Below are 13,905 nucleotides of genomic sequence, written 5' to 3' on the forward strand. Positions count from 1 at the left end.
GACATCTGTCACAAAGAGGGTTAATATGAGAATAAAAACGAGCTAATTTATCTTTAGACATATGTGCTCTATCGACAACTTTAAATTGAATTAGGGAGTGTTTAGAACAGATAGAAGAAGTTGTAAAATATGCGCCCAGTCATCCGCCGAAATAATAAAGCCCAATTCCTTTTCCCAATCTGACCTAATCTTATCGAATGGAGCTTTCCTAAGTTTCATAATAGTATTATAAATAATAGCCGTTACACCTTTCTGACATGGATTAAGGTTAATTATAGTATCTAAAATATATGTAGGAGGTAGCGTCGGAAAGGAAGAGAGTATAGTACATAGGAAATTTCTAACTTGGAGATACCTAAAAAAATGTATTCTTGGTAAGTTATATTTGTTAGATAATTGTTCAAAAGACATAAGGGAACCATCTAAAAATAAATCCAAAAACCGTGAAATACCATTAGTCTTCCAAATTTGAAAGGCACGGTCCGTGGAAGAAGGAGGAAAGAATATGTTGTCTAAAATAGGAATCGCAAGCCCAAATTGATTGAGATCGAAAAATTTTCGGAATTGAAACCAAATACGTAAGGTATATTTAACTATCGGGTTACAAACCTGTTTGTGGAGTTTCAAATCAAAAGGAAGAGAAGAACCTAAAATGGAGCCAAGTGCATAACCTTGAGCAGATTGTAATTCCAATACTACCCATTTAGGAATGGATAGTGCATCTTGATCAAGTAACCAAAATTTCATATGTCGAATATTAATTACCCAATAATAGAATCTAAAGTTAGGTAATGCCAAACCTCCATCTCTCTTAGCTTTCTGTAGATGTATTTTACCCAATCTCGGGTTTTTATTTTGCCAAATAAATGAAGAAATTTTAGAGTCAACTTTATCAAAAAAGGATTTTGGAACAAAAATCGGTAGTGAAATACATATAAAAATTTTGGCAGAGTAAACATCTTAACAGCATTAATACGACCAGTCAAAGTTAAATATAATGGAGACCATTTAAATGAAAGTTGAGTAATGTGATCGATTAAGGGTAGGAAATTAGTCTTAAATAAATCTTTATGTTTACAGGTAATTTTAATCCCAAGATATGAAAAATGATTATTAACCAATTTAAACGGAAGATTCTGATATAAGGGAACTTGCTTATTAATCGGGAAAAGTTCACTCTTACTGAGATTTAACTTATAACCTGAAAAAAGATTAAATTGTGCTAATAAATCTAAAGCAGCAGGGATAGATTTTTGAGGATTAGAAATATATAAAAGTCATCAGCATAGAGTGATACTTTATGGGACTTTAAACCCCGAGTTATCCCAATAATATTTGGAGATTCTCGAGTAGCAATTGCAAGAGGTTCTAATGCAATATCAAATAATAAAGGGCTAAGAGGACAACCTTGTTGTACCTCGAAAAAGAGGGAAAAAAGGTGAGCTTAAAGAGTTAGTACGGACTGAGGCCATAGGAGAATGATATAACAATTTGATCCAGGATATAAATTTTGGGTTGAAATTAAACATTTCAAGCACCTTAAATAAGTAAGGCCATTCGACTCTGTCGAAGGCTTTTTCAGCGTCTAAGGAAATGACGCACTCAGGATCATTTTGTGAGGGGGTATAAACAATGTTTAACAGTGTGCGAATGTTATAAAAAGAGTAACGACCCTTAATAAAACCCGTTTGGTCTTCTGAAACAATATAAGGAAGTGCTTTTTCTAATCTGTTTGCTAATAATTTAGAAAAGATTTTAGAGCCAATATTTAATAAGGATATTGGTCTGTAAGATGTGCATTGAGCAGGATCTTTATCCTTCTTTAATATTAAAGAGATCGATGCTCTATAGAAGGATTTGGGAAGTTTACCAAGTTTTAATGAGGCCTCCAGAACCCTGAATAACCAAGGGATTAATGAAGATGCAAAACATTTATAAAATTCCACAGTAAACCCATCAGGACCAGGAGCTTTCCCGGGGCTCAAAGAGAAAATAACATTCTTAATCTCATCAGTGGTAAAGGAAGTGTCTAGCATAGAAGATATATCATGTGAAATCTTAGGGAAATCTAGGTTATCTAAAAAGTCATACATATATCAAAGTCTCGTGGAAACTCTGATTGATATAAGGAGGAATAAAAATCAAAAAAGGATTGATTAATCTCAGCTTGATCAAATATCAGTTGATCTTTTTGATTATAAATCTGATTAATTTGAGATTTAGAATAGTTAGTCTTCAACTGATCAGCCAACAGTTTACCAGCTTTGTCACTATGTATATAAAATTTGCTTCTTGTTTTCATTAATTGATTTGCAATCGAGGACGAAAGTAATAAACCGTGTTCCATTTGAAGTTCAGTTCTTTGTTTATACAACTTCTCAGAGGGAACTGTAGCATATATCTTATCAATTTCCTTAATCTTGTCCACAATAACCAGCTCCTCCTCCTTCAACGTCTTCCTCAAAGCAGCAGAGTACGAGATGATCTGACTACGAATATAAGCTTTAAAAGTGTCCCAAAGGATGTTCATAGAAATATCTTCTGTATAGTTGATTGTAAAAAAGAGATCAATCTGTTCATTCATAAAGTTAACAAAATCCAAGTCCTGAAGCAACAGCGAATTAAAACGCCATTGTCTATTATTTTGTGTATTGGCCAGTATTTTAATAGAAAGCTTAAGTGGAGCATGATCCGAAATGGTTATAGAGTCATATTCACATTTAACCACTGAAGAAATAAGACGACAGTCAATAAAAAAAATAATCAATTCTTGAATAGGAACGATGAACATGTGAAAAAAAAGAAAAATCTTTTTCCTAAGGACGCAAAAAACGCCAAATGTCCGTCGACCCAGAATCTGAAAGGAATGAGTTAATCAAGGTTGCAGATTTGTTGAGTAAGGTCTGTAAAGGAGCCGAATGGTCCAAAGATGGAGATAAACAAGTAGTAAGATCCCTGCCCCAAATTAGTGAAAACTCATTCAAATTCGGGAACAAATTAAATAATGATTTGTAAAATTCCGGACAGTCCATGTTGGGAGCATAGACATTAACCAAAACTACCTTTTTATTAAAGAGTAAACAATATCCAGCTCCTGACAACATGTTTACATTAAACCTGGTGAATTATGTGGGGTTTGGAGTTAAGGTGGTGACTCTTATTTATATATTTCTCAATCGGCCTGGTTCATAGCAGCAAAAATCTCTAATTTTACTCTAGTTCAAAGTTCAAAGTAAATGTATTATCAAAGTACGTATATGTCACCATATACTGCCCTGTAATTCATAAGTATATGGGGAATGGGAGAGCCTCTCTTACCTCTCTTCGGAATTGGTTTGACCAGGGTAAATAGGGTGTGATATCTGAATAGTCATTAGGTCATTTATCAGAATCTGAATCAGGTTTAATATCACTGGTATATGTTGTGAAATTTGTTGTTATGTGGCAACAGTACATTGCAATACATAGTAATAAAAACAATAATTTACAGTAAGAAGTATATATACTGTGTATTTAAAAAGTTAAATAAGTACTGCGTAAAGAGAGAGAAAAAAAGTAGTGAGATAGTGTTCATGGGTTCAATGTCCATTCGGAAACCTGATGTCAGAGAGGAGAAACCTGTTCCTGAATTACTGAGTGTGCACCTTCAGGCTCCTGTACCTCCTCCCTGATGGCAGCAGAGAAGAGGGCATGTCTTTGGTGATGGGGGTCCTTAATGATGGGTGCCACTTTTTTGAGGTATTGTTTCTTGAAGATGTCCTGGATCTGGAGAGGCGAGAGGCGAGTGCTCGTGATGGGACTGACTGAGTTCACAACTTTCTGCAGGTTATTTTGATCCTGTGCAGTGCCACCCTCCCTCCCCCTGCCCTCCCCATACCAGATGGTGATTCAATTGTAAGTTTTTCAGACATGACAGTATGTTATTTGCTACATGACAACATTTCACATGTTTGTGCTGGATATTGGCCATATATATATTTAATGGCTTTTCTCCCAGCTTTACTTCTTCACAGGGCGTTGCCTACATGACCATCTGCTGTAGCTACTATCCCACTACAATGGCGTTTTGTTTCCTCGAGGAACTTGGAATGGAGTTTACTTCTTCTGTAGAGGTTGCTAAAGTCCAGCTGGTATCACGGCCCTACGCTTTTCTTGAATTTGGTAAGTTTGTTGACAATGGTCTCCGCTTTAACTTCCATCAGCGTATTTTGGTTCCATTAACTCTCCTTTAAAATGACAGCTGTTACATTTTAAACAGAAGAGTTTCTGCAGATGCTGGAAATCCAGAGTAACACACAAAAAACTGGAGGAGCTCAGCAAGTCAGGTAGCATCTACGAAAAGGAATAAAGAGTTGACATTTCAAGTTCAAGTTTATTGTCATTTCAACCGTATACATGCATACTGCTATCCAAACAAAGCTCCTCTGGACCAAGGTGCACAACACAGTACATATAACACATAAAGTAATATTATCACAAATAAATTGACAAATAATAAAGGTGTGTTTACGACACAAGTCAGAAGTAAACAGTACAATGCTACTGGTGCTTCGAGAGCAGTAAGCGGCGTGAAGGAATGGGGTGCTTACTGATCTGGCTAACAACGGATGGTGCAATCCGGGGCATATTACGATCGAGGAACGTGTTTGCAGACTGGATATTGAACTTTTTACTGTTGGACTTCGGCCACATCCCACTGTGATACAACACTTGGCGGCACGGGAGGTCGTTCCTGCCTGTGGCCATCGAACGTGCAGCTCCTCCCGTGGAGGGTCAGACACCCTGAGCCAATAGACTGGTCCTGGACTTATTTTCCATCTGGCATAGTTTTGCATTTTGTTGGTTGATTGTTGGAGTTTTTTGTATTGCTATATTTACGTTATTTATTTGCTAATTTGCTTAATTGGTTGGTGCGGCTGTAACGAAACCAAATTTCCCTTGGGATTAATAAAGTATATCTATCTATCTATCTATCTATCTATTTATCTATACATGGTGAGGCCTGGGTGGTGGCAGGGGATTTGGTAGTCTCACGGTCTGGGGGGTAGATAAAGCCCTTTCCCATCTGGCCTCGCTCCACCTGAGGACCCAGTCTCGGCCCAAAACATCGACTCTTTATTCCTTTCCATAGGTGTTGCCTGACCTGCTGAGCATTTTGTGCTGTTACATTTTCTCCATTTTTATTGACTGAAAGTTGTGGTAACTGGTTGAAGTAGACTTTCACCATGCCAATGAGTGGTAGTATTTTCAATGCAGTTAGTACGTAGTATGTCTCTGATTTCACATGATCTTGGTGGAATTATCTAACAGTGCACTAATTGGCATAGTGTATATATAAATTGAACTGAAACTGTTTTGATTTGAAGTTGTAGATAGTTATTAAAAAATGGGTGGCACAGTGTCATACTAAATAGTGCACTGCTTCATTGCTCTATATCCTGGATTTTGTTCTGATCTCTGGTGCTGTCTGTGTTTCCGCTAATGGATTAACATTCAAAGAACATTTATTATCAAAATACGTGTGCAGTATCCAGCGTTGAGCTTTGTCTTTCCACAGACGGGCGTGGAGCCCGTTGAAAGAAAAACATCAACCCCCATCCCCATGCACAAAAAATAATCATGCAGACAGCAACGGGCGAAAAACACAGAATATATATCACAAAATCGAAAGAGTCCAGGCATGTTCAGTTCAGCTCAGTTTGTTATCTGCAGGATGCCCTGATCAAAAACGCTCAAAATAGCAACAAACAAAGGAGTGACCAGAAACCAGAAAAACATCATAATGTGAATTACAGAGTCCAATCCATAAACCGTGTTGATTAAACCTTGCCCAAGACCCAGAAGTTTGGCACCATCCTCTGACAGCATCAAGGGAGGGAAACCATTTGAATGCAGGGACCTTCCTCCAGGAGCTGCGAGCGAGAGGGAAACGGAGTGTAAAACTGTTATTTTTCCTAGAGTTTTTTTAATGCTTGCTTGTAATTTATTATAAACACCTATAATTTAATATATAATCACCTGTATATATGTAATTGTTCAGTGAATTTTTAGTAATTGGAGTATAGCTGATTCTGTATTTTCTAGAAGCTTCTTAGTTTTTCTGTAGCAGGTGTCATGCCACTTGAGCCTGACTATTTCATAGAGTACCTCTTATCACTGGAATGTGTTTTATCTCTCTAGTGAACTAGCTTTGGTCTGAAACAACCACGATGTTGTTACTTTTTTGTCTTTTCTTGGTTCTTTTCCTTCACTTTCTTTCTTTCCCTTGCAATACTGTGGCCAAACAAGCCCATGCCACCCAGTTACACCCATGTAACTAATTAACCTTCTAATCGTAGCTCTTTTGGAATGTGGGAGGAAGCTGGAGCTGCCGGAGGAAATCCACAGAATGATGGGGAAAACATACAAGCTCCTTACAGACGGCGGCAGAATTGAACCCATGTCGCTGGTGTTGTAGTAGCGCTCTGCTAACTGCCATGCTACCGTGCTTCTTTTGTTGGTCACTGTAATCTTTTATTGTTAATAATCTCCAGATCGGGGAGCAGAGAGCATAGGGTTAAGGTGAGAGGGAAATGATTTAATGCCCCCCACCTCTTCACCATTTCCCATCCCCTTTTTCCCCTCTCACCTTATCTCCTTGCCCACCAATCGCCTCCCTCTGGTGCTCCTCCCCACTTCCTTTCTTCCATGGCCTTCTGTCCTCTTCTATCAGATTCCCCCTTTTCCAGCCCTGTATCTCATTCGTAGCTGTTTGCTTCATCTTTCCCCTTTCAGGTTTCACCTATCATCTTGCATTTCTCTCTCCCTTCTCCCCACCTTTTAAATTCGCTCCTCAGCTTTTTTTCTCCAGTCTCGGCCCAAAACGTCAACTGTACTCTTTTCCATGGATGCTGCCTGGCCTGCTGAGTTCCTCCAGCATTTTGTGTGTGTTGCTTGGATTTCTAGCATCTGCCAGTTTTCTCTTGTTTGTGAAAGCAAGTCCAATAATGGCATTTAAAAGATGTCTGGATGAATACGTGGATAGGAGAAGTTTAGAGGGATACGGGCCAAACACAAGTATGTTGAGCTAGCTAAATTGGTAATCTTGGTCTGCGTGTCCCAGTTTGAACGAAGGGTCGATTTCCACGCTAATGACTCTGTAATACTTTGACCCTGTGTACTAGTTATTAAGTTAATTGGCTACTATAATTGGCCACTATGGTAGTAGGAGAATTGAGGAAAGTTAATTAGCTTCTGAGAGAGAATAATTGTAGGGAAATAAGAGAATGGCAGTGATGGGATTTCTCCTTGAGCCTGCATATATCTGATGAGTTGAATAGCCTCCTTCTTTCCGAAGGAAGTGTGGGAAATTACCTTGATTTGAACTGCCATCCTGGTGATGCATGGTCATTTGATTTACTGTCACCTTCCTGCCAGCTTGAACCAGTCTGGCCATTCTCCTCTGAACTTTGTTATTAACAAGACGTTTTTCCTCTGACCTCTCTCATTAACAAGACGTGAGCAGCACTGCTGCTCACTGGATATGTTTTGTTTTTTTTTGCACCATTCTCTAAACTACAGAGACTGTAGTGTGTGAAAATCCCAGGACAGCAGCAATTTCTGAGATACTCAAACCAGCCTGTCTGGCACCAACAATCATTCCATGGTCAAAGTCACTTAGATCACATTTCTTCCCAATTCTGATGTTTGGTCTGGACAACAACTGAACTTCTTGACCATGTCTTCATGCTTTTATGCATTGAGTTGCTGCCACATGATTGGCTCATTATATGAGGGGTGATTGATAAGTTCGTGGCCTAAGTTAGAAGGAGTCAATTTTAGAAAACCCAGCACATTTATTTTTCAACACAGTCCCCTCCTACATTTGCACGCTTAGTCTAGCATTCATGGAGCATACGGATTCCTTCTTTGTAGAAGTCAGTGTCTTGGACCTCCAGAAAGTGGTTCACAGCAGGGGTGATTGATAAGTTCGTGGTCTAAGGTAGAAAGAGATGAGTTATACAGCTTTTGTTACATGCACATGCAGTTCAACTCTTTGAGTGATTATGCAGAAAGTTTGAAGTTAATAACTCATCTCCTTCTACCTTAGGCTACGAACTTATCAATCATCCCTGCTGTGGAAGACTTTCTGGAGGTCCAAGACAAAGAAGGGATCTGTTTGCTCCACGACCGATGGATTAAGTGTGTAACTGTAGGAGGGGACTATGTTGAAAAATAAATGTGCTATTTTTCTAAAAATGACTCCTCCTACCTTAGGCCACGAACTTATCAATAACCCTCGTATATTTGCCTTAATGAACAAGTGTAGAGATGTACGTAATAAACTGGCCACTGAGTGTACTATGCATGTAGACAGATATTTAGCCATTTATTCTTATTCCTTGTTATGTTATTCGATGGGTTTAAACTTAAGTACATTTTGTTCAAATGCAGACAGTGTGATACAGAAGATAAAATGGCATTATAACTATTCAAACCGCCCATCTTTAAAGATGAGTGTGACAAATATCCAGAGGGAGCTGAAGGTGACACCGCCCCGACAGGTGAATCTGGATGATATTGTGGTTACCAATGGGATTCTTAATGGAAACCTGCATTTATGTTCTGGATCTGGTAAGCTGAGATCAGACACTGCTGTATGAAATGTCTGATATTCATTTAATTACATTGCTATGATTGAGACCTTGTCATTAATGTTTGCTGATTGCTCTTACAGGGTCTTAGCCCAAAAAGTCGACTGTTTATTCCTCTTTATAGGTGCTGCCTTGCCTGCTGAGTCCCTCCAGCATTTTGTGTGTGTGACCCTGGATTCCTAGCATCTGTTGTGTTTATAACACATTTGAAGGCCATTTGATCCAGTTGTTCCATGCAGACTCCCAGTACAAAATTTGCATCAGTTAATAGGCCCATTCCCAAGACTAAAGCTGGTCTGTAAAATTCCATTGAGTCTCATTTGACTTTTCCATGAATGTATTGAAGTCTTAGGTGATGGGCATATTGGTTCAGCATTAAATATGTTATGCACTCAGCATTCCAAGATGTTGAAGTCTCCGTACGGCATACAGTGTGGATGGAGTATGACATGAGAAGCGTAGGAACAGGACCTTTGGCCCAACTCATTCACACTCACCCAGATGTCCGTCAATGCTAATCCAGTTTGCCTGTGTTTGGTCAATATCCTTCTAAAGCTTAGAGTCTAAACCTTTCCTATCCATGTATTTTTTAGGTACAGAAAAGCGTTTTGAGAAGCATAGTCTTATTAAAGTTAGTTAACATGGCTTTGAGAGGTGCTGATTGTGCCCCACAATTCTGATTGAGTTTTTCAAAGAGGTACTAAAACAAATTGATGATGGTAGAGCGGTGGATGTGGTGTATATGGATTTTAATAAGGCATTCAATAAGGTTTCCTATGATAAGTCCATCCAGAAAGTCAGGAGGATGGGATCTCTGGAAATTTGCCCTCATAGAATTGGAATTGGCTTGTCTACAGGAGGCAGAGGGTGGAGGTAGATGGAGCATATTCTACCTGGAGATCAGTGAATTAATAGTGATGTTTTGCTGGATCTGTTCTGGGGCTTTGTGATTTTTATAAATGATTTAGATCAGGAAGGTGGGTTAGAAAGTTTGCAGATGACACAAAGGTTGATGGAGTTGTGGACAGAGTAGAAGGTTGTCATGTTACAATGGGATAAAGACAGGATGCAGAGCTGGACTGAGGAGTGGCAGATGGAGTTCAATCTGGAAAAGTCTGAAGTGATACACTTTGGAAGATCGAACCTGAAGGCAAAATACAGAGTTAATGACAGGATTCTTAGCAGTGTAGAGGAACAGAGGGATCTTTGGGGTCTCATTTCATAGATCAAAGTTATGGCACAAGTTGATAGGGGGGCTAAGAAAACACATGGTGTATTGGTCTTCACTCATCGGGGGATTCACTTCAAGAACCACGAGGTAATTTGCAGCTCTATAAAACTCAGGTTAGACCACACTTGGAGTTTTGTGTTCTTTTCTGTCACCTCATTATAAAGATGTGGAAGCTTTAGAAAGTGTGCAGAGGAGATTTACCAGGATGTTGCTTGGAGTAGAGAATGAGCTAGAGCTTTTCTCTCTGGAGCGAAGGAAGATGTGAGGCCACTTCATAGAAGTTTATCAGATGGGTAGCATAGATAGGGTGGGCAACCAGTACTTTTTTCCCAGGGTGGCAATGCTGGAGGACATATGGTTAAAGTGAGTGGAGGGAAGATTAGAGGGGATGTCAGAGGTAAGATTTTTTGTTACGCGGAGAGTGATAGATGCCTGGAACGCACTGCCAAGAGTAGTGATGGAGGCAGATACATTGGGGCCTTTAAGAGACCCTTAGGCACATGAATGAAAGAAAAATGGAGAGATGTGTTTGAGGGAAAGTTTAGATTGATCATGGAGTACGTTTAATCAGCATCTTGGACTGAAGGGCTGGTACTGTGCTGTACTGTTCTGTGTGTCCATGTTAACTGGACTGGAGGATATGAGTTATATGGGGAGACTGGATAGATTGCTTTTTCACCGAGAGGTCACCTTACAAAGGTTTATAAAATCTCAAGGAGCATAGATAAGGTTGATTGCTATAGATTTTTTTCCGGCGTATGGGAGTTTAAAACAATAGACATAGATTTAAGGTGAGAGGGAAAAGATTGAAAGGATCTAAAAGAAAATAAATTCGTACAGCGTGGTGGGTATATAGAAAGAGTTGCCAGAGGAAGTAGTGAAGGAGGCACAATTAAAAAATTTTTAGATTGGGTAGAAAAGGTTTTGAGGGACGTCAGCCAGATGCAGGCAAATGTGCCTAGCGCAACTCTATGACTATGACTGACAAATTGCTAAAATGTCTGTTGAATTTGTAATTGTATCTGCCTCTACCAGTTGCTATGGCAGCTTGTTCAACGTACCCACTACCCTTGGCGGCCCTTCTGCATCTTGATGTTTTGGTTGGTTACCATCCGAAAGTATGTTGAGGAGTGTAACTCCTTACCAATGTCTTTTTTTGTAGATACATTTTCAGCCAGCTTCACGTGTGGTACTTAGTGGACACGAGAACAACGATGAACATTTGCTTTTGTCACTTTGTGATTTTGTCATTCTGTGATTACACCTCCAAGCAGTGGTGGTGACATAACACCTCAGTCTTGCAACTCCCAGTTCCTTGGGGTGTACTGCAGAGAAACTCCTCTGCTCCATCTGCTTCTCAGCTTTGGAATGTGCTTTTAAGAAACCAAGGTGTCCACATTCTTTGATCCCATTATTACTACTTCTCCAGAATATATTAGACCTATTAGACATAGAGCAGTACAGTACAGGCCCTTTCGCCCATGATGTTGTGCTGACCTTTTAACCTACTCTAAGATCACTCTAACCTTTCCTTCCGACATAAAGTTTCGATTAGGATTCTACCAAAGTTCTGCAAAAATTCTGAAAACAAGTTGGGAGAGCATTCAAGTTCCGAGAATGTGTTTCTATTTGATAATGCCTCAGTGGCTTGGACACAGCAGCCACTTTGTGTATTTGTTTGTCCTGTCGTCTTTTTTACGATTGCAGGTCACTGCTGGATACTAAAAATATCAATTACTGCAGGACTATCCCATCAACAAGTTGCTGAATAATGATGGAGTTAAACTTATTGAGTACCATTGTTGTGTTGTCGCATGGACTTATTGAGTACTGTTGTACCAAAAAGGTGCACAGTGCAAGTGAATGTCTTGGATGTTTTTATAGTGATGGCAAGACTCCGTTAATCCTGCTGTGGATGGTCCCAAGCCTGGGTGTGAAAAGAGAAGGTTTGGGCATGGGGCTAGGAACCCCATCCTATAAAAACCTAATGCTACAGAAACACTAGCAGAAGCTCTAAACACCTCATCCCTGGGAAAGGAAGGAGAAGACCTAAATAACTTGAAAGACTGGCCTACATAGAAGAGTTCCTTCATAGTCTGTCTAAAAGTTTCTTAAATGCTCCTAATGTATCTCCCTCTGCTACCAGCCCTGGCAGGGCATTCCACACAACCATCACTCTCTCTGTAAAGAATTTGCTTCTGATATACCGCCCCACCCCCCCCCCCCCCATATTGTGGAGTAGCAGTGGACAACTCAGTTCTTTGAACATGTACAGCAGCTTTTGCTTTTAATTCCTTTGTGCAACACTGTAGTGTATTGATAAGTTTATTTGTTCTGTCAGTGTATTGAAATAGTAACTTACAATGGGTAAGATCTTTCATACTGGCAGTGCTCATGCAGGGCTTCAAGCTGCAATGTCGGCTGTCCCTCCGCAGATGCTGTTGACCTGCTGAGTTCAGAATCAATCAGGATTAATATCACCAGCGTATGTTGCGAAATTTGTTAACTTGGCAGTAGCAGTACAGGTTAATATAGATGAAACAATTAAGTAAATCAATTACAGTAAGTGTATATGTATATTAAATAGTTAAAGATAATACAAAAGCAGAAATAATATAAAAACAAAAAAAAGGTGAGGTAGTGTTCATGGGTTCAATGTCCATTTAGGAATCGGATGGCAGAGGGGAAGAGGCTGTTTCTGGATCACTGTGCCTTCAGGCTTCTTTACCTCCTCCCTGATGGTAACAATGAGAAGAGAGCGTGTCCTGGGTGATGGAGGTCCTTATTAATGGACATCAGCTTTCTGAGGCACCGCTCCTTGAAGACGTCTTGAGGAAGGATATACCTGTACTGGCTTTGGAGGCAGTGCAGAGGAGGTTCACCAGGTTGAATCTGGGGATGAAGGGTTGACCTATGAGGAGTGATTGAGTTGCCTGGGACTATACTCTCTGGAGTTCAGAAGAATGAGAGGAGATCTTATAGGAACATACAAAATTTTGAAAGGAATAGATAAGATAGAAGTGGGAAAGTTGTTTCCATTGGTAGGTGAGACTAGAACTAGGGGACATTGCCTCAAGATTCAGGGGAGAGGATTTAGGATGGAGATGAGGAGAAACTATTTTTCCCAGAGAGTGGCGAATCTGTGGAATTCTCTGCCCAGGGAAGCAGTTGAGGCTTCCTCACTAAATATATTTAAGAAACAGTTAGATAGGTTTTTACATAGTAAGGGAATTAAGAGTTGTGAGGAAAAGGCAGGTAGATGGAGCTGAGTTTATGGACAAACCAGCCATGATCTTATTGAGTGGTGGGCAGGCTCGATGGGCCAGATGGCCTACTCCTGCTCCTATTTCTTATACTACGGAGGCTAGTTCCCAAGATGAAGCTGACTAATTTTTCGGCTTCCTGTAGTTTCTTTTGATCCCATGAAGAAGCTCCCCCCCCATTCCAGACAGCGATGTAGCCTGTCAGAATACTCTCCACAGTACATCTATAGAAATTTGTGAGTGGTTTTGGTGACATTGCAAATCTCTTCAAACTCCTAATGAAATATAACCACTGTCTTGCCTTCTTTCATAGCTGCATTGATATGTTGGGATTAGATCCTCAGAGATCCTGACACCAAGGAACTTGAAAGTGCTCACTCTCTCCGCTTCTGATCCTTCTCTGAGGATTGATTTCGAGTTCCCTCGTCTTACCCTTCCTGAAGTCCACAATCAGCTCTTTGGTCTTACAGACATTGAGTGTAAGGTTGTTGCTGTGACTTCACTCAACTAACTGGTATACCTCGCTCCTGTACACCCTCTTGTCTCCATTTGAAATACTGCCAACAATGGTTGTTTCATCAGTAAATTTATAGATGACATTTGAGCTCTACCTAGCCACACAGTTATGGGTATAGAGAGAGCAGAACAGTAGCCTCTAGCAGCTTACATTTTACTCCAGATTCTGGCATTTGAATTCTCTTATGTCTCTCATTCCTGGCCCCAGTTTCTGTTTTTAGTGTGCTGTCAAATCACAGGAGCCCAATGATTACATGGACTA

At 39.9% G+C, this 13,905-nt stretch overlaps 1 protein-coding gene across 7 annotated transcripts in view; it reads left to right on the forward strand.

The window, feature by feature from the left end:
• Positions 1–13,905, forward strand: part of sec22c (SEC22 homolog C, vesicle trafficking protein) — a 106,780-nt gene that overhangs the window by 17,426 nt on the left and 75,449 nt on the right. For 6 of the 7 annotated variants that reach the window (XM_072254184.1, XM_072254183.1, XM_072254185.1 and 3 more), the window contains exons 3-4: positions 3,998–4,161; positions 8,434–8,613. In XM_072254184.1, the coding sequence (XP_072110285.1) occupies positions 3,998–4,161; positions 8,434–8,613 (344 nt within the window). The remainder of the gene's footprint in view (positions 1–3,997; positions 4,162–8,433; positions 8,614–13,905) is intronic. The other variant, XM_072254189.1, reaches the window with a different exon arrangement.

Source organism: Mobula birostris, chromosome 3 (assembly GCF_030028105.1).
Source record: "Mobula birostris isolate sMobBir1 chromosome 3, sMobBir1.hap1, whole genome shotgun sequence".
NCBI lineage: Eukaryota > Metazoa > Chordata > Chondrichthyes > Myliobatiformes > Myliobatidae > Mobula > Mobula birostris.